This window comes from Musca autumnalis, unplaced genomic scaffold (assembly GCF_047663935.1).
Source record: "Musca autumnalis isolate F117 unplaced genomic scaffold, ASM4766393v1 scaffold_4, whole genome shotgun sequence".
Taxonomy (NCBI): Eukaryota; Metazoa; Arthropoda; class Insecta; order Diptera; family Muscidae; genus Musca; species Musca autumnalis.
The window spans coordinates 31,722,618-31,745,128 of NW_027411977.1; the positions used below are offsets into that span (position 1 = coordinate 31,722,618).

Consider the following 22,511-nt stretch of genomic DNA (forward strand, 5'->3'; position numbering starts at 1 on the left):
GTATAAACTTTTTTGGATTCAAACCGCAAATAACTTTAAATTATATTAAAGAAAATTTCGAAAAAATATTTAAAATCAAAGTAAAATCATAACCTTAACACTAAATTTACTCCCAACTGAGGTAAAACCTAAATTGTGAACATATACATGTTTACCTTAAACAAATTTATTTTGTTCATCCAATTTTCATCATCTATATTTAGAGCTAAAACTAATTTTGAAAAACTAAAAATATAATATGATGAAAATTGTTGTTATTGATATTTTATGATTTTTATTTCCTTTTTGTTTAATGTGATATGCTTTTACCTTAAGGATATATCTTGGTTGTTCTTGATGTTTGTCTTATATTTATACTTGTGTTTTTTTTTTGTTTTAAATAGTTGTCTAAATTCCAAATTATACTAAAAATTATATTTATATTTTCTTCCGGCTATTGATTTTGAAACACTTTGTTTCATAATATTTCTCGGCAAACAAATTAACTTATAATCGCTACTAAATAAAAACAAATTTACAAATCATCTCCCAATCGATGGATTTCTTCCAGCATATAATCAACATCAGCCTCAGTAACAGCAGCTGAAGAAATAATCGAACGGAAGAAATTGGGTCGTCGATCGTCAGGTTGATAGCCAACCATAAGGCTGCCCTTTTGCATCATGCGTCCCTTGATAATGGGACAGATCTAAAGGGAAAATACAAACACAATATGAGATTAGTAAATAAAATCGAAAATCGTTCCAGTGGAAATTAGAAAAATTTCATTTCATCAACTTACCTTTCCCAGTTCCTTTTCCTTGTTATCATCATGGGGTACACCTCTTAATCGCTTTGGTACATACCAGAATGAGACATTAACGCATTCAGGTTCCATTATTAAATGGAAACGATCTGATTGTTCCTTAATTCGTCGCACCTGATATTGTGCCAAATCCATTAAACGATCCTGCTGCCGTTCGAAACCTTCAGTACCCTTGGAACGCCATTGCAACCACAATTTGAAGATATCATTGTGACGACCACATTGAATGACTTTGTCACCCGTATCGTAGCTAATGTCATATTGTTTGTCTGTCATGAAAAGATATTCGGCAGACATTTGATTACAGCTGATCAAGAGACCCTGGAAAGAAGAGGAAATAGGGCATAATGGTCGTCGGCGAATAAACAATAATAAAATAAAGCAGCTGACAGAAATATAAGTTTTCAAAGATTGTGGAAACTATAAACGAACTAGGAAAAAAGTGTCAGTCGGCTTTGCCGACAGAGGTATACCCTCAGCCAATGTAAATTGAAACTTTCATCTACGGACAGATAGAATGTATTTAGCGTCTCTTCAGAATTTTGTGGCCCTTTTTCAACATTTGAACTTGTCGACATAAATGTGGATTAGGAATTAACCCAAATGTTGAACTTTTGTGGGGGAGGTACCCTTAGGGAGGACCGATGTGGGTCATTTTAGAAGTTAAACTTAATTTTGACAAAATATTAGGAGATCCAAAGTTTGGGCCAAATTGGTTGCACCATTCAACTGATACGTCCTAACATTTTAATGACATTTTTTTAAATATTGGGGAGAAGTACCGGAAGTTGGGGACCGGTATTGCCCCATGAAAATAAGTTTGGGTAAAATATGACGAAGACCAAATGTTGCACCAAATCGGTAGAACAGTTCGAGAGCCACATATGGTGACATAGGGCTTTTTACACCCTTCGGGATGTTTTCCCAATAAATATGGACCTGCTCCTGAAAAAACTTTTACCGTCGTAATGGAGGTAGCGAATGCAAATCGCTTCAACAAAAAAGTGATTCGAAAGCAGTTCTTAAAGTGAACTTATCCGAAATTTTGTGTGGGTGGTACCCAAAGGAGTGCACTAATATAGTCCATATTCGAATCTGATCTATATCTGGCAGATATATTAGGATGTGCAGAGAATGGATTACATCAGTCACTCCCTTCAGGAGTTATCGTGCGCATATTGTTCCGAAGATTTTTGAATTTTTGTGAGACATGGATTATCTTCGAACTTAAACTATGTTTTGACAAAATATTACGAAGGCCAAATTTTGGACCGAATTGGCAGATCCGTTCGAGATTTATCTTGCGCTCCAACCACCACACGCGGTGTCATAGGGGTTTTTTGCATCTTTCAGGCTATTTTCTCAGGAAGTATGGACTAGCCCCTTATGAAACTTGTACCGTCATATGGGGGACAGTGAATACAAGTTGCTACAACAAAAATCAAAGCGATTCGAGAGCAGGTCCTAAACTGAACTTATCCGAAATTTTGTGTGGGAGATACGCGAAGGAGTGGACCGATTTAGTCCATATTTAAACTTCATCTAAGTCTGGTAGAACTATAACGATGTACAAAGTGTGGGCCAAATCGGTTAATCCCTACAAGAGTTATCGTGTGCACAAATTTTCCGAACATTTTCGAACTTTAGTGGGGGAGGTACCGGAAGGAGTGGACCGATATAACCCATCTTCGAACTTAAACTAAGTTTGGGCAACATATTACGAAAGCCAAATTTTGGACCGAATCGGTTGCTCCGTTCGAGAGTTGTCGTGCGTACCAGCCAGCCAGACGGACAGACAGACAGACGGACGGACATGGCTAAATCAACTCCAAATTGTCTGAAACACATTTCGTCCAAACATACTTGGGGTCTAAAACCATTATTTCGATGAGGCACATTTTGCCCGTATGAAAGTGTATATACCCTCGTTAACATAAATGCTGAGGGTCTAAAACCATTATTTCGATGAGGCACATTTTGCCCGTATGAAAGTGTATATATCCTCGTTAACATAAATGCTGAGGGTATAAAAAAGGTCCTATTTTACGATAACAAGAAGAATACAAAGGTCACTGGAAAACCTTCTGGCCGAGGCAACACGCAGTCTCGCCAGGTGTCATTTGAGATTTTTTTGGAAAGTTTGACAGTTTTTGGCCTAAACGTGTTCAGGACAGTTTGACATACGACCATGTTTTGTGTTATTTACATTGGATTGATTGTGACACCTCCAAAACATGGTTTTTGAACGCTTCTGCAGGATCTTCTGGCGATTACTGTTATTCTTCGGGTTCGTACGCATATTTCCATGATTCGTCACCTGTATCCATCTTATAAACGTCTTTCGAAGGACTTAAATCTAATCTTTCTATCTAATTACACCAACGGTGACATGTGCACGGTCAGGATGGAGCATGGTACGTGGATGGCCACAATACTATCATCTGTATACATGCCTTTGAAGACCCGAACTAGTTCTCAGCTGACTCTTTGTACTAACATAGAAACAGCTGAAGAACTTAATGGGACCGTAAATAACATTACAAACGTTCTTCTCCGCTGCCATAAGGAATCCTGTCCACTAACCTTCCCTGGTAAGAAATTTCAGCCGGTGTGGTGGAAGATGGAACTTGGCGAACTTAGGAAAACCACCAGGCGACTGTATAACAGGGCGCATGAGACTAAACTCGGCATTGATTGGGATACCTATAAAATGAGTTTAAATAAATACAAGAGGGAAATAAGGCTAGCAAAGAAAAAGTCTTGGCTACATTTCTGTGAGTCAATAGAAGGAGTCAACGACGCAGCTAGGTTTCGAAGATTACTTTTCAAGGACTCTAAATCCATCGGGAACATCAAGAAACAAGATGGTGCGTGAACGGACTCTGGTGCAGAGACTCTTAACCTCTTGGCAGGAATCCGCTTCCCAGGCTGTAAGGATGCGGATGCCGTCAACAGTGAGTGTGACGACTTTCAAATCCAAGCGGCTGTGGATTCGGATCCTATTAGCAGAAATAAGATTAAGTGGGCTGTCAACACTTTCAAACCATATAAATCTCCTGGACCATACGGTATAACACCGGCGATGCTTCAATTCGCATCGTCACGTTTATATCAGACCCTGAAGGAGATCTATAGGGTGTTCTTGACTCTCTCGTGTGTACCAGGTCTGTGGAAAGAGGTAGAAGTTAATTACATTCTCAAACCGGGAAAACCATCGTTTCTGCTTAAGATTCTCCAAAAATTGGTCGATCTGGAGATTAATAGTCATGTAGAAACGCAGTCATGTAGCAACTCGCAGCATGCCTATATCAAAGGCAAATCAGTGGAACCTGCTTTGCATGAGGTGGTATGTTATATTGAGAGAAACATGGAAAACTCAAACTTTACGTTGGCTGACTTTGTGTACATAGAAGGAGCTTTCCACAATCTACAACTTGAATCCATTGACCTCTCACTTAAAAAAGTTAACACACCTGAAACCCTAACATGTTGGATAAATAATATGCTAAAATGCAGAATTATAAAAATTAGGAAAACAGTAGCTAGGGGCACCCCCGGGGTCGAGTGCTCTCGTCGTTGCTGTGGCTACTCCCTATTGATATCCGGTAAGTTCCCGTCCACCATTTTGGAGCTTATGCAAGGAGCCTTATCGACGCTATCGCGTTGGGCCAAAGCTAACGGCCTTGGAGTAAATCCAACCAAGACAGAACTGGTAATGTTCACTAGGAAGCGTATGCTCGGCGTCTTTGTTCCACCAACACTGAATAGAGTGCAGCTTCAGCTCTCGTCCGAAGCAAAATACCTGGGTGCAATCCTGAACTGTCAATTATGATGGAATAGGAATTCTTAGGAGAGGGCGAAGAGAGGGTTAATTGCACTTTATTAATGCAAGAATTGCATTGGAAAAAGTTAGGGTCTAAACCCATCGATTATACACGGGTTGTATAACACCGTGGTGAGGCCCATCTTATCCTATGGATCTCTTGTCTGGTGGCACTCCCTGCTCCAAAAATCGGCATCCAGCAAAATAGACAAGGTGCAAAGAGCAGCCTCGATTCTTATAACTGGAGCAACCAGGAGCAGACCCAAAGCTACTCTGAACGCAATGCTAAATCTAAGGCCTCCAAGCCTCAGCATTAAGTGTCAGGCAACTCGTAGTGCCCTGTATGAACAGTATCTCTGGCGCGATTGTTCAAATTTCTTCCAACCATCAACACCCAAACTTTTTCTTCCTTAAAACTACTCTTCTTTTTTCAAATTTACTCAATTATTTTATATGCTTTTTCATTACTTCCTTTTTATTTTGCATCCCTTCTCTTTTTTCTATCATCTTTTGTCTTTACAGTACTCTCCTTTTATTTTCCTTGGATGATCACAATGGAGAGGAAGCTCTCCGAGTGACGCAGTCACAAATTAGTGACTGCACATCTCCAAATCTAACCTAGGATAGTCCTTTATCGAAGCACAAAGATTTAATTTGATCGATGCACTCTTGCCGCGATTATCCACGTCGAAAGTTATGAAAAATTATCGGACGAAAATGTTCACAAGTAAATTCCATTTGTTTTTGCAAAGTGATTTTTTCAAGCCACTTTAAACAACCCAACACTTGGTCAAAAAAATGTCAAATGACGCCTGGCGACACTGCAAGTTGCCTAGGCCAGAAGGATTTCGAGTGGCCCTCGCAAGAGGTGAGCAGAAGGCGATGGCTTATAAGCGATGCGGTGGTGCGAACACAACGTTTTTACCTCTATTGGTTAGCTTGGTTTTGATCACCTTTACCTTATAGGACTCTGCATAGGTCCTATTGGTCAAAGATGTTCGAAGCAATGTCAAAGAAGAGCATAATAACAAATAGCTCTTCATAGGTGAAAATAAAACAACTTTTGAACAATTAATATATAAACTATAAAATATTTATTAATTGAATTAATCGAGTTAACATGGCCTAAGTATAAAGTACAAACCAAAAAGTATAAAGTATAAGCTTGGACCAACTGTGTAAGTTGGTTCCTATAATTTCCTCGGCACCACCGTAAACACAACTAACGACATCAGTTGTGAAATAAAAAGAAGAATTGTATTGGCCAACAGATACTACTTTGGCTTAAGTAAATACTTTAAAAACAAAGCCTCATCTCGTTAAACAAAAATAACGCTTTACAAAACACTGATACTACCCGTGCTGATGTATGGATCCGAAGCCTGGGTACTTGCGCAAGCAGATAAGGCAGTGCTTGGCGTGTTTGAGATAAAAAATCTTCAAAAGATCTAAGGACCAATCTGCGTTGACGGTGAATATCGACGTCGCATGAACAACGAGCTGTATCTGCTATACAACGACATCAATATAGTTAAACGTATCGAGATGCAACGATTGCGTTGGCTAGGCCATATCATAAGAATGAGCGATGATGAACCCGCTAAAAAGGCGTATACATGTGAGCCGCTAGGTCGTGCACGCAGAATTGGCAGGGCAAAGAATTGATGGCGCAAACAAGTGGATGAAGAGATGACAAGGCGCGGTAATCCAGAAAGAGAAGCAATAGACAGAGGGAAATGGAGGTCTTTTCTTATTTCGGCATATAGAACAAATGTTATGTAATGGGCCAGCTAAGTAAGTAAGTAGTCGAATTGTAGGATTGAGGTAGTTTTGGAAATTCGTATTTGTTGGTACGGACGGTACGGTACTAAATGGTACTAAATTTGAAACAACTTAGATTTGGGTGGACGGATAGAGCTGGAACCCTGAAATTTGCAATTTAGGTGACTGTTGAAGTGTAGGATTGAGGTAGTTTTGGAAAAAATACTAAATTTGGTAAAATTTGAATTTGGGTAAACGGATAGAGCTGGAACTTGAAATTTGGAATTAAGATTCAGTGTTCAGAATTTCCATATTAAATATTGTTTATTTGTGTTTTATATCCTTTCCGCATACGAAGTAGCGGACCGCCGTTTACCGCCAGACCCACTTTAGCAGGTTCTCCTTCGACCTTCATAATGGTATTTGTTACTTCTTTTACTGATCGTACCATGATGTCTATATGATCAGCATAAGCAAGTAACATGTGGCTATTGCTGTAGATTGTGCCACTTCTTTTGACGTTTGCCTCTCGAATAACCTTTTCCAGCAGGAAAACGTACAAAATTCTTCGGAGAGGTTCGTTCCTATTTTAACTGAGGATCTCGTGTCAGTTAAAGTCATTTTACAAAGCCGAATGAGCTTTGCGGGGATACCAAATTCATTCATATCTCGTTGACCATAGGCTTTAGTCGTTCGCACAATATCCCTGACACTATCTTGTAGGCAATCGGGAGTAGACTTATGCCCCTATAATTAGAGCATACAATCCTATCTCCTTTCTTATGGACGGGGCACAGGTTCCAATCGTCGGGTATTCGTTCTTCCTGCCAGATGGTACTAACTAGCTGATGAATACACCTTATCAGCGTGTCGTCTCCGGTTTCGAACAGTAAGCCATCGGCTCCTGCTGCCTTATTATTCTTCAGCTGGTTTATTGCTATCCTTACCTTCAATACCATCTTATGGGATTGGATCTGTGGTATCTTCGCCATCTTCACTGCTATCGGATACCAACAGTTTGGAAAAATGTTCTTTCCATATCCTGAGCACACTATCTGTATCAGTTACCAAATTACCTTGCTGGTCTCTACAGGAGGATATGCCTGTACCAAAGTCTTCAGATTGATTTTTCACTCTTTTGTAGAATTTTCGGACATCGTTCTGTCTCCTGTACATCTCTATTTGTTCACACTCCCTTTTTTCCATCTCTCTCTCTTTTTCCTGCGGAAAAGACGTTTCTCCTTTCTCCTTTTCTCCCGATACCTCTGTCGTGCGCTACGCGTTGCTATTGATTGTAAAGTAGCCCTATATGCCGCATTTTTTTCTTCGGTAGCAGCACGGCACTCCTGGTCATACCATGGATTCTTTGGTGGAGGTCTCTGGTATCCATGTACTGATTTTGCGGCTGTTTGCATGGAGTGGACAATATTTTGCCATTGTGCTGATATGTTATCGGCACGAGAAGCGCTTTCATTAAGCAATTGGGTCAGTTGAGTGGAATATGCTGTGGCTGTCTCTTGTGATTGCAGCTTACCGATGTATAACTTTCGTGTTGTGTCTGTTCGTACTTTGTTTGCTACGTTTAACCGGGTGCATACCTTTGCTGCAACTAGGTAAAGGTCCGAGTCTATGTTTGCTCCTCGGAACGAGCGCACATCCAACACGCTGGATGAGTGTCTTCCATCTATCACAACGTGATCAATTTGATTTCTTGTTCTTTGATCTGGCGACAGCCAGGTGTCCTTGTGAATATCGAGATGCTTAAATCTGTTGCTGCTAACTACCATGTTTTTTTGCAGCTGCGAACTCTATCAGCCTCATGCCATTGTCAGATGTTTCATTGTGAAGACTGAATTTTCCGACTGTTGGGCCAAAGATATTCTCCTTTCCAATTTGGGCATTAAAATCGCCTAGAATAATTTTAATGTCATGGGCAGGACAACGGTCATAAGTTTCTTCTAAGCGCTCGTAAAATATATCTTTGGTCTGTTCGTCCTTGTCTTCAGTGGGAGCATGAGCGCAAATAAAGCTGATGTTGAAGAATTTTGCTTTTATTCGAATTGTAGCAAGTCTTTCATTCACGGGTGTGAAGCTGGAGATCAGGTGTTTTAACCTCTGACCAACTACAAATCCGCAACCAAACTCATGCTTTATGTCATGGCAGCTATAATACAGTGCGTCACCTTTAGGTGTTGTTGTGACGCCTTTCCCATTCCATCGTATTTCCTGTATGGCAGTAATATCGGCCTTGTATTTTTCAAGTACGTCTGCCAATGCGAAGACTGCACCTTCTCTATAAAGAGTGCGAACATTCCAGGTGCAGATTCGCAGATAATGATCCTTAAAACGTTTGCGGGGGTCGTCAACTTTAGAGGGATTTGTTTTTCTTTTCTTTTGTTTTTTCATAGTAGGCTGCTTTTTCTAGGGGAGGGTTACTAACTCGGCGCCCAAACCCAAGTTTTTAACGTTCTTATGGGTGAACGCGCGGCACATGTTAACTCACTACCTTTAACGGGTGTTAAAGGCAGCTCCCCAGGTGACACCACGGGGAGGTCAGTGTCCACTTGAGATGCGAGAGGAACCAAGATAAATCCTGGACTCATCTCATCCCCTACGTCACCCTAAAATTCAAGAGTCATCTTAATTCCAAATTTAAGGATTCCAACTCTATCCCAAATCCAAACTGTACCTAATTTAGTACCATTTAGTACTTTTAGTTCGAATTTCCAAAAACATTTAGTACTTTTCGTACACACAAATACGAGTTTTCAAAACTACGAGGGCGGTTCGGAAACTTCTTAGCCTATCAATGAAGGGGAATAGTTACATAGTTTTTCAAAAATATTTGTATTTTTCAATATAATCTCCTGAAACTTCAATACACTTAGACCAACGCTTTTCTAGCAATTCTATCCCTTGATTAAAATAGTTTTCCTCAAGGTCTTCAAAATAGTGGTTTACAACTGTGAGGTAAAACGCTTGCCAGCAAGGAGCTAAATCAAGAGAATAAGGTGGGTGGTCAAACAATTCGTACTTTAATTCGTTGATTTTAGCCATTGTTAAAACACTGTTGTGCGCTGGTGCATTGTCTTGATGAAAAATTATTTTTTTGTGTTGTAAGCCAGGACGTTTTTCTCGAATTTGTACATTTAATTGATCCAAAAGGTTGCAATAGTACTCGGAATTTATTGTTTTACCCTTTTGCAGATAGTCAATCAATAAAATACCTTTGAAGTCCCAAAAAACCGTTGCCATAACCTTACCAGCCGATTGAATTGTTTTTGCCTTCTTTGGGGCACTTCCTCCAGCTTCATCCATTGTTTGGATTGTTCTTTTGTCTCTGGAGTATAGTGGTGGATCCATGTCTCATCAACAGTTATGAAACGACACTTAAAACGATACAAACAAGCTTGAGAAATGTTCATTCTTATGCATTTTTGATCGACTGTTAACAAATGCGGCACCCATCTTGCAGAAAGCTTTTTCATCTGTAGTTCTTCATGCAAAATTAAATGGACTCGATCATTTGAGATGCCCATGATATTAGCAATTTCAAGCACTTTTATTCGTCGATCATTTAATACCATATCATGCACTTTGGCTACAATTTCTGTTGTTGTTGCTGTTTTTTGACGTCCACTACGTGGTTCATCTTCAATGCTTGTACGACCACGTTTAAATTCAGCAACCCAATTTTTTACTGTTGCATATGAAGGAGCACTTTCACCTAACACATTCTTCTTTCGCAGAGATGAAAGTTTCCAAAACACTTAACTTTTTTCCGTTTATACCGCACTTTTTGTTCTAGGCTAAGAAGTTTCCGAACTTCCCTCGTACCTTCATATCTCACTCCTACCAACAGTAACCCCAATTCCAAATTTCAGGTTTCCAGATCTATCCGTTCACACAAATCCTAGTTGTACTAAATTTAGTACCATTTACTACTTTCCGCACACATTAGTACGAGTTTCCCAAACCATTTCCATATACCATATTCCAAGAGTTTATCTAAACATATACAATTGGTATTAAATTTAGTAACTTTTAGTACTTTTGTTACACTTGCAGTTTCCAGTTCTCAAAAACCCTTTGGAACTTCTTCCTAACTCTCCATTACTGACCCTCATTCCGAATTTCAGAATTTTAATTTAAATTTGAGAGAAATATTACGATATGCAAATGATGGACTAATATCTATCACTTCTCTTGATAGTTATCGTGCTCATCATACACTTGGTTTGTCCTCGTAGGATTTGTTAGAGCTATCTGGCCGTTATGGCTGGAAACATTGGCCATTTTTTCTACCTCATTCGATATATAAAGTTACCATTTAAATAATTCTTACAGCTGCGATCTAAATAAATTTAATAAAAACCAAAAATTGAATAATGGTCACAATCTTTTGTTCGATAAAATATTTGAAATTTTCCAGAACCATCAACAACCACCATTCGGCTTTTATTGGTGGAACAAATGTTACACACTTGTTCGGTCTTCTACTTTTTCAAAATATGCAGAGGGATATCGGTGGGTGTGTGTTGGTGAAAAAGCAATAAGTCAAGTTGGAAATTTTAATTAAATTCCTTAAAAAGTAATTTTGTTACGCCAAATACCATCAGTGGCAACTGTGACCAATGACGGAGCATATTGTGTACTGTGCTAAGCTATGCCAGGGATGTTACAATGTAAGGGAAAGTTTTTTCCATCTTTTGAGGTGGATGGAAGGAATGAATGGTGGGTTAAAATGCAAAGAATGAAACACAATTACGGTGTCTAAAATAAATGGCAAAAATATTTACAATTTTTCAAATTTCTTCTATGAAAACAAATAACTTAAATTGTTTAGCGAAAAATTCTCATTTTTAAAACCCTCTTCAGAGAATAAAATAATTTGTAAACAAAAATTATATTGGTAATATCTTTAATTTGAATACTTACATCCTCCTTGAAATGTATTGTGGAACATTGCAATAAAGCTCCCATCAATTTGTGTGGATTCCAGGTAACCGAATCAGCTCTGCAATGAAGAAGAGAACAAGAACAAGCAAACCACAAATGAGTCAAATTAGATGGAAATTAAATTACACAATAAAATTATACACAAAAAATAAATCAAATCAAAATGGGAATCAATTCACAAGAGTCAAATAACAAATATATATTTATGAGGAGCAGAAAAAAGGGATATTTGTTTTGTAACAGAGACACGAAGTAGCTTGAAGTACATCGCAGCAGCAGCAGTACTCATGTATTTGCTTATTAAATGCCATTCTGTTACAAATTATAAACAATTAACACTAATCCACACAACATTCACAGCACGCTCTTGGGATCCCGCACACTTCATTTATCCTTACTTGTCCTTGTCCTTTGCTATTCCTTCTACTTTTGTGTCCTGTATGCCACCCGTTCTATTTGTTATTGTTCTCTGCCAACAGATTTGAACCCGCATCTCGGCATGTTGTAATTGAATTTAGACGAGTTTTCCCTCCCCTTTTTGCCCTTGTTTTTTCCACAGAGGGTGGTTGCTTGTCCTCCACTTTTGTTTTCCTTCAATGTTTCGAAAAAAAGCACAACCATATCTGCTAAACATCCCTTTGGGAGCTACTTATGGTTGACTCAATGTGTCCTCAGTTCAACAATTAAGGGGGAGTTTATGTGGCTGTTTTTAATAGTCAAATAAATTTATCACTGCTCGTCCTCATCCTCGTCGTCGTGCCAGGAAAGATATCGCAACAGCCGGCATATGCTTTGCCTTATAGTTGATGTTTTTAATATCATCAAAGTGAGATATCACTGATTGCAAAATCACACACTAAAATGATTTTTTATTTGGTGATGTTCAAGCATGGAGGGATGTGCGGGAATAACTTGTTGTTTGCCTTGAAAAGAAATTGGTTGAGGAAATATTCTTCGGATATCTACGACTTTAACCCTGATATCCATGCAAAAAATATTACACGATTATAGGCCAGATTTTAGGTAATAAAATGTGCTACAAAATTCTCTGGCTGTGTACATCAAATCAAAATCCGATACGATTTTCACGAATTTTTGTAGAATTCGTTTTGTACCACAATGAACTGGTAAAGTTTTTTCATCGATTGGACCATAATTGCGGCCTTTAGGGAATTTTCGTAAAAATTCTGGGGTAAATGTTAACCGATCCCCATAAAATTTCATATATACACAGAAAAAAATTTTAGGCATTTGATAAAATTTGAAAGATTCAATCAACAATTTATCGATTTTCCGGCGATAAAAAAATTGTCATATTGACAAAATTCGATAAAATTATTTGATCACAAAGTAAAAATACAACTGATAAAATATTGCACATATTGACAAAAATATTTATCAAAATATTCCGCATATTCCATTTTAATAGTTCAATATAAAAATCGATAAATATTTTAGTCAATATGTGAAATATTTTATCAGTTGCATTTTTACTTTGATAATTGTTTTTATCGCCGATTTTTTTTTGCGGTGTAAGGTTTTTAGTTCAAGGAAAAAAATTAGGGCGAGCATTGGAGAAATTAGGGCCGCCCTAATATACACTTTTAACGGGCAAAACGAGCCTCATCGTAATAATGGTTTTAGACCCCAAGTATGTTTGGACGTAACCCGTTTTAGACAATTTGGAGTCAATTTCGTTTGTCTGGCTGCTTGGAGCTCACGATAACTCTCGAAGGAATCAATCACCCGATTCAGTTGAAAATTTGGCCTTTGTAGAACGTAGACCTATATGTTTCATCATTGAACTTTTACTGAGTTTGGAAAAAATATATTGAAGGGCTAATTTTGGACCGAATCGGCTGATCCCTTCGAGTGTTACCGTGCGCTCCAGCCACTACACGTGGTGCCAATATACATGGTGAAAGGAGCTTACATCTGGGAAGTTTTTGCAGATTCTGAAACTACAATGTTCATAGATGAGAAAAATGAAAAAAAAAACAAGAAAAAAATCGCCGGAGCGCTTTTGAAATAAATTGCGGTCAAAGTTCACATTTGTAGGGTTTTTTTGGTTTTACGATTTTAAGTTTTCAGTTTTTTGCTGGGAAACCGCAAGCCCTATCAAAATGGAACTAAAGAAAATGTTGTAGCAGTGAAAATTCTCTACAAGATTGATCTTTATAATATTTTCGTAGGTTTTACCTTTTTGGAGATATAGACTTTATCGCCAGCTTATAAAATAATGTCACATACGGTGCGCCTTAACTAATTTTATTTAAAAACCGCTTACAAGTGGGAAGTTTTTGAGGATTCTGAAACAGTAATTGTTCATAGATGATAAAAATACAAAAACAAGAAAAAAATCGCTGAAGGGATTTTTAAATAAATCGCAGTCAAAGTTCACATTTTTAGGTTTTGACTGGTGGCTCAATATCTATCGAAAAGAATGACTTCCAAAATAAGATCCACTTTCAAAATGGACTACGTCGGTCCATTCCTTCAAATATATCCTCCCCAGCACTTGTGAGCTTCAAACCAAATACATATTTTTTGTCGGCAAATCTATACTTCCAAAAAGGGCCAGGCTGAGGGTATATATCTGATACTTTTTAGTTGTTATTATTTTGCTCTCTGCTGGATTTGATCATGCGAACTCTTGATTTGTAGCCGACACACACTACACACAGTGCCACGCGTACGGACATTATGGGTTGTTTGAACGCTTACATAAGGACCACCATCTGTTCTTTATTTTGTTAACAACCTTAGGATTGAACACACAACCTTAGGATTTGTAGTAGGACACACACGCATTATTTAGTAAGTAGTGAAGTAAGTAGTTTTAACATGTTACATTACTTTGCAATGGCTTACATAATGACTAACGGATCCGAATTTTTGCTGGGTTCAGTTTCATACGGGCATGCTGTGTCTCATCGAAATAATGGTTATAGATCCCAAGTATGTTTGGACGAAATCCGTTTCAGACAATTTGGAGTCGATTTAGCAATGCCTGTTCGTCCGTCTGTCCGCCTGGTTGGAGCGCATGAAAACTCTCGAACGTATCAGACGATTCGTACAAAATTTTGTCTTTGTAATTTTTTTCCAAATTTAATTTAAATTCGAAGATTCGCCATATCGGTCCACTCCTTAAGTTACCTCCCTACAAAAGTTCAAAACTTTTCCCTAAAATGCTGCGCACGATAACTCTCGAAGGCAGTAAGCGATTGGGTCCATACTTTGTACATCGTAAAATTTCTACGAGACATAGATCAAGTTCGAATATGGACTATACGTGTCAACTCCTTCGGATACCTCCAACACAACCTTTCGGAAAAGTGCGGCAGTAGAAGTTTCTTTCAGGAGCAAGTCCATACTTCATGAGAAAATGGTCCGAAGACTGTAAAATCCCCATATGTCACCATTTGCAGTGGCTGGAAGGCACGATAACCCTCAAACGGATCAGCCGATTCGGTCCAAAATTTAATTTCGAAGATGAGCCATATCCACTCCGTAGGGTAAGCCCGTTACCGAACTGATCCATACTTTGCACATCAAAATATTTCTGCGAATCTTAGATAAAGTTCTAATATGGACTATATAGGTCCATTCCTTACCTCTACCACAAAAGTTCAACATTTTTATTTAAGTGTAGTTTAGGGTCTGTTCGAAGATCCTTTAGAAATGTATGACCGATGATGTTACTCCTTGTGGTCATGTTTACAGCGATACTATTTTTGTTGTCGACAAGTCCATGCTACCGAAAGTTTCTACTCTCACAGGCTAAGGGTACATCTCAGTCGCTAAAGCCAACGGATACTTTTTTTACTTGTTTATTCTTCATTCGGCATACTGTTGTCTTGTATTCATTCCAGCTGGGTGGTTTTTATCCAATACCACATATTGGCAACCTAATTGGCCAGTTTCAGAGAGTTCAATAAACACCGCTTCAAAGACCTGCTCAACCCTTCTGATGTTCGGCTAGCAAAAAGGACGTTCCGAGACAACCTCTCTACTGTAGCCGATCGCTGGTCGAATTCCCGAAGTAAGACCAAACTTCTCAATAGAGGCGACGGGATTAGCAAATGAGCGTTGAAAGCTTCGTCGAGCCAAACCCAATGACTTCAGAGTCAGGGAGCTGACACTGAAAGTTAACAGGCTGGTCGGCGAGCATAAGCGGAGCATAAGTGGTTAAATCAACGGCCAGCAAAAAGGACGTTCCGAGACAACATTTCTACCGTAGCCGATCGCTGGTCGCATTCCCTAAGTAAGACCACACTTCCCAATAGTGTCGACGGGATTAGCAAATGAGCGTTGAAAGCTTCGTCGAGCCAAACCCAATGACTTCAGAGTCAGGGAGCTGACACTGCATGTTAACAGGCTGGTCGGCGAGCATAAGCGGAGCATAAGTGGTTAAATCAACGGCCAGCAAAAAGGACGTTCCGAGACAACATTTCTACTGTAGCCGCTCGCTCGTCGAATTCCCGAAATAAGATCAAACAGGCGACGGGATAAGCAAATGCGCGTGATGAGCTTCGTCGAGCCAACCCCAATGACTCCATAGTCAGGGAACTGACACTGGAAGGTAAGAGGCTGGTCTGCGAGTATAAGCGGGAAAAGTTGGTTAAATCATCTGAAGAGTTGCAACATTGGAGACGGTATAAGTGGATTGTGGGCAACGGTTAGGTCAACCTCGAACTCTGGAAGGAGGGAAGATAGGACATCAGTCATGTTCGGCGACGTTACGTTGACTGACCGGAAGGGGTGCTCAAGATATTTCAATCGACAGTTTGTCGAGCACCTCGAGAGTGACAGGGCGAAGAGAAGAGTATTGCGTCGTATCAGATCTCTTCCTGCCGAGGATAAATCACCACAGTTTACAATGGATGATGTTCAGGATGTTGATGTTCAATCATCCAAAACGTTGGGCCCTGATGGAATCTCCATGGTAATGCTGAAGTCGGGAGTGGAGTATCTCACTAAAGTTCTCAACTTGTCGCTAGCCACCCTCATAGTTCCCGAATACTGGAAAATGAAGCCAGGTAAGAATGCAAGCAAAAGTGAATCGTACAGGCTTATTTCGCTTTTGTCGCTCGTAGGAAAGACCCTTGAGGCCTTCGTCTACCACAGTATCAGAAATAGCTATCCAGTTGCCGATCATCAGCATGGATTCCGTAAGCGGCACAGCACGCCAACAGCGCTGCACGTCATCTCCACATATATTTGTCAAGGACTCAACCAGAGACCGACGTGTGATATAACAGTGATGGTGACGCTTGGCTTATCAAAAGCCTTTGATACAGTCTGGCACTCCACGCTGTTTGAGGACATAGAGCATACAACCTTCCCGCCCAGCTTGAAACGTTGGATAGTCAATTATATGTATGGACGCCATTCGTACCACCTTTTTCCATGCGAGGAATATGCAGATTTCCGCCACAAAATCTACAGCCACTCTGTTCACCACATGGACGCCGTAGTTTGGAAGAGAGTTGAATGTTGTGGTCGATGGTAGCAGAATTGTCCAAAAATTCTAGGGGTCACATTCACGTTCAAGTCGTGCGCGCATACCACAGCTATCTGCCACAAACAGAAAAGTAGGAACCAGGTCCTCAAGTCCCTAGCCGGCAGCACTTGGGGTGCAGATAAAGAAACCTTGTTGGCCACATATAACGCGATAGGTCGGTGTTTGGTAAGCTATGCGGCTCTATTTTGGTCCCCGAATTTATGTGATACACAATGGAAAAAGATTCAAAGTTGTCAGAATGCCGCCCGGAATGGAGCATCTACATGAGGAGGCAAAGAGTCTTCCAGTATAGCAACACAATGAGATACTTTTGTTGCAGTACTTGCTCGGGTGTTATCGTGAGAGCCACCTCAATCACTATCTGGTGGGTAGGCCCGACACATTGAGGCACATCAGGAAGTATATGTACGCTCTATAGGGAGGTCCAACGATACAGGAGAGAATCCCTAGATCAACAGCCATATCAAGCAGGTTTAAAATAGAATTCACATGGACACAGTATTGAATAAAGTCCTCGGAGCACATCCCCCATCTATAGCATCTGAGAAGCGCCAGCTGCCACGACAAACCAGAGTAGTTTTGCCTCAATTACGCTCGGGATATTGCAGTCGCCTAACTCCAGTGGATCTGTAGTTACATCCCATCGAAGCAGCCACTTTCCTGGAACTGGAGATAGATATTGAGCAGAAGAACGAACACACAAACATACAATAATAAACACTGTTACAACAACAACAACAACGGCATCAAATCGGCGAAAATTAAGTCTCCTTATTTTGACTTGAAGTTTTTTTATCCACATGGCCAAAACTGCCGTAAGGAGCGTTCCAATGCTTTTGCAATGTACTAAAGAGCTCTTAATTATTGTCTTGGCTACAATTCTTGTCTAAGCGTTGGATCGGAAATCTCAATGGTTGGACTGTTATATGCAAAATACCTAAAAACATGGGTAATAAAACTTCAAAATCGAGAGAATCTATTTTCACCGCAGACATATGGTCTAGTGGACTTTTTTGCTCAGTACAATCCCAGAAATCAGAAACTCGAAGGGCCCAATAAGGTTTTCAAATCGCTCCACCCTATTGTGTATGCCCAGCAAACCAAATGTCGGATGTCCGACACATCCTACAAAACTGCCTGAAGGAGCGTTCCAATGCTTTTGCGATGTACTAGAGAGTTCTTAATTCTTGTCTTGGCTATAATTCTTGTCTAAGCGTTGGATCGGAAATCTCAATGGTGTGACTGTTATATGCCAAAGTATCCAAAAACATGGTTAAAAAACTTCAAAATCGAGAGAATCTATTTTCAGCGCAGACATATGGTCTAGTGGACTTTTTTGCTCAGTACAGTCCCAGGAATCAGAAACTCGAAGGGCCCAATAAGGTTTTCAAATCGCTCCACCCTAATGTGTATGCCCAGCAAACCAAATGTCGGATGTCCAACACGTCTGAACAATTTCGGAAGCAAGATCTTTTAGATTTCGTTCCGATTTCTAAACGATTTTTCGGAGGGGAAATAGTTCAGATTTCGTACCGATTTCTCTCCGATTTCGGAGCAAATGTCGTAAATAAATTTCCCTTCCGAATTTCCTAAGGATTTTCTTCAGATTTCGTTCAAAAATCGAACCGAAATCGATTCGATTTCTCTCCGAAATTATGTCAACCACTTCATAAAACATTCGTTAAGATTGGTTTGCTGGGTGCTTACAGTCAACACCATTTCTTTTTGTTCTTATACAATTCTACCAATGACATCTGCGAAAAAATTGGGTTGTCACCTAAAATTATTCTGCATGGTCATATATGTTGTGACTCTTTGATATTTTTCTAGAATGTTTCGAAAATTAAAAACCTTCTTTACATAAAACAATACCCGCAGGGTCGTTCAATGTCACCAACAATTTGCACAGTCATAAATCATGTAATGTCTGCAAGTAATTACCTCTCAACGGCACACTTGAAAAACAACAATGGAAAACAATATAAAACAATGAGACATGGATTTCTTCCATCATCTTGCACAACATTTTCTTCACCACAAAATTTCCAAAAGAAAATGAAAACAAAGGCCATTAGAAACTGTTTAAATTTGATTAGGCAAAGAATTGCCTAAAATTACAACGAATCACTTAAATTAAAAGCTGCCTTGTATCAAATTCAACCTCGGGCACACTATAAAATTGCCTCATTAATCAAAGTCTTCTCTGCACCCATCAACGAGGCTTTTCATTTGGGAAAATTCACTTGTCAAGGCTTTCAATTATTGATTCCCATATCCATCACTAAAAGAGCTTTAACAAAACACAAAAAAAGATGCCACAATGAAGTACCTCCACTTCTTACGCAACCACAAAACACTTCAGCACTTTAGACAGCCAACTGCCGATGATGGCATTTGAATTAAACAGCTCCACTCTCCACACTCAGGGAAGAAATAAAAATCCTTCTAGGATTAGTGGTTACTTTGAATAGCTCACTCCCATTGTACCCCCAACAAATTGGAAACTGAAAGCATTTTAACATCAACCTCCAGTCTCATGATGGATAGTTATGTTAATGAAATGCCCTCGACCATTTAAGGATTAAAAACAAAAACCAAAATGGAAGTTTTGGCCACAAAAAGTATCAATACATTGGGTTTTGGAAAGATGGATAAGGATGAAAAGTAGGAAGAAGCAAATGTTCTAAATCAGAGTGCATCTTATTAAAAATGCCAACATTTGCTGTTATTGCATTTAAATCTCCACATTATCGCCAGCAAGAAATTTACATGCAAATCCTTGTGTTGCCTTGACTGTTTTTGTTTTGTTATCCTTAAAGGACAAATTTAAAGAAATGAAAAACGTTTTAAAAGCTTTCAAATAAATTGTCTAGGTTTTTGAAAAATGCATAACCTTTAAGGTAAGTTGGCATTTCATACCCTCATCCCTCGTTTCACATGAAAATATTGTGCGGGTTCACTGCTGATTTACCCACCCATCCCTCTATGTGTGTCATTCCCCTGTTCATTTGAAATCCATTTTCTTCATTTATTTGTCTTTTAACTGCCGTAAATGCACTTTGTTTGTAACAACATAACTTTGACAACTCTTAATCCCTTTAATCTGCCAGCAGCTATTCAAACACCTGATGAACAATGAACTCGCAATGTATTTGCCTCGCCAGGCTTGGTGGGTGGTTGAATGGAAATATTCATAGCTCACTAGACAGTCTGTGCTAGCTATACAAATCGAAATGTAAACAGCAAATGACAAATTGCTAAATTCCCAGGCTTGATATTTAAGTGATACTCTTGTTGTTTGTTGATACATGGGTATGTGCTGTTGGGGATCGGAATTTCTTCTGCATTACAATATTTTAAATTTAAAAGGAACTTAATACTTTATTTATAACTCGCGGACTCTGGATCGCGTTGCTGGCCGGCCCATCGTTCTGTTTATTTTAACGGCAAGTTTGTATGCCTCTCTCAAAAAAATCAAATCAAAAATTGATTTATAGAGTTACATTACTTTTGTGCGGGTTTTACCCTAAAGAATAGACCAATATGTCGCATTTTCGATCTCCAACTAGGTTTGGACAAAATATTACGACATCCTAAGTTTGGGCATAATCGGTTGCTCAGTTTATGAGATATCGCGCGTACCATTTTAAGGAATATTTTTGAACTTTAGTGGGGGAGGAGGTACCGGAAGAGTGGACGATAAGTACAATCTTCGAACTTTGTCTAAGATTTCCAGAAATATTACGATATGCACTGCATATGGTGACCGTAGAGATTTTTTAAAGCTTCCATTTTCCCAGCATGTGTGGACTTGCCCTTTAAGAATCTTTGACCAAATCGGTTGCTGCCTTTAAGATCATTGTGCGCACCATTTAAGCGAAATGTTTTGAACTTTTGTAGGGGAGGTACCCGAAGAAGTGGACCGATATTGCCCATCTTCGAATTTAATCTAAGTTTGGACAAGATATTATGAAGGTCAAATTTAGGACCGAATCTTTGATTTGTTTAAGAGATAGGGAAGTATGATAGTAAGAAGTATTGAATTGCACGATAAAAAAACGTGCACCCTTGTAATGGGGGCAGCGAATACAAGTTGTTGCAATAAAAACAAAGTGATTCGGGAGCTGATCGTAAACTGCACTTTTCCAAAATTTTCTGTGTGAGGTACATGAAGTAGTGGACAGTTATAAACCAAAGTCGAACCTGATCTAAATCAGGTAGAAATGTCACGATGTGCAAAGTATGGACCAAATCGCTTACTGTCTTCGAGTGTCATTGTGCACACCATTTTAGCGAAAAGTTTTTAACTTTTGTGGGGGAGGTTTCTGAAAGAGTGGAGCGATATGGTTCATCTTCGAACTTAAGCTAAGTTTGGAAAAAAAAACATTACGAAGGGAAAATTTTGGACTGAATTACTTGACGCGTTCAAGAGTTGTAGTGCGTTTCAGCCACTACACATGGTGCCATAGGGGATGTATACACCTTTCGGGCCCTGAAAAAAATTGTGTTCTCTTAATGGGGACAGGGACTACAAGTTCTTGCGACAAAAAGTCAAAGCGATTCGAGAGCAGCTGTTAATTATGGATAAACTCGGTTAATGCCTTCGAGAGTTTTGAACTTTTGTGGGGGAGGTGTGGACCGATTTTGCTCATCTTCGAACATAAACTATGTTTGGACAAAATATTATGAATGTCAAATTTAGGACAGAATCGATTGATGCGTTCAAAAGTTATGGTGCCCTCTAGCCATTACACATGGTGTCGTATACAAAGTCGAATTCTGATGCCGCATATGTTTTTACTTTTTCATTGCTTACGCACAGATGTACGCTTTGTACCATTGAATCTGACAGTTTAGGGCAATTTATAAATATATCATTTGTTTTTAACCCGGTTCGTTAGTTTTCGAGATATAACATAAGTGGCCGTGGTCGGGGTTTCGGGCCCCAACTAAGAACATTTGATCCGGAGGGCAATCACCCTTGTCTCGCAAATTAATTTAGCAAATATAGCGATTTTAAAATAATAGGTTCAATGGTTTTGAAGTTCATATAATGCATTGAAAAGAAAGTCATCAGTCTTCAAGATAAAACATTTGTAGAAAAAAATCGGCGTTGTTGGGTATTTTGGCTCCAAATATGTACCTAGGTTCGGATCACTACCCCCTTGGTTTCGCAATATTAATGCTCAAATCGATATGGTCATAAGCTTTGCATATACAACGTTAAAAATGATTTTGGAATGTACCCCACCTCCTCCGAAATTAAAAAAATATACATTACCACAGCAAACCCTGAACATTTTCTGCACATTACATGAAAAACGGTTCAGTAGTTTTAGATATATAAAACATTTAAAACATTGCACGTCTACAACCACAATTTTTTATTTTTTATTTTCACCATGGAGCAACATTAAACATTGTCTGCAAATTTCATGAAAATCCCTTCAGTAGTTTTGTAGATATAACATAATAAAAAGGTGGGCGTGGTCGGGTCTTAAGGACACAATAAATACTTAAGATGGGAGAAACAACCACCATTCTCTGGCAAAATAATTTTCAAACCGATATGTTCGTTATTTTTGCTAAAATTGCGTTTTTAAAAAAGATGGCAATGGGAGGTACCCCGCTCCCCCCGA

General features: G+C 39.1%; 1 protein-coding gene across 5 annotated transcripts in view; it reads right to left on the reverse strand.

The window, feature by feature from the left end:
- Positions 1-271: 271 nt before the first annotated feature.
- Gad1 (glutamate decarboxylase) overlaps positions 272-22,511 on the reverse strand; it is an 89,893-nt gene continuing 67,653 nt past the window's right edge. For all 5 annotated transcript variants that reach the window (XM_073987044.1, XM_073987047.1, XM_073987049.1 and 2 more), the window contains 3 exons: positions 11,328-11,406; positions 782-1,126; positions 272-688 (listed from right to left, as the gene is read on the reverse strand). In XM_073987044.1, coding sequence (XP_073843145.1) covers positions 515-688; positions 782-1,126; positions 11,328-11,406 — 598 coding nt within the window. In that variant the 3' untranslated portion in view covers positions 272-514. The remainder of the gene's footprint in view (positions 689-781; positions 1,127-11,327; positions 11,407-22,511) is intronic.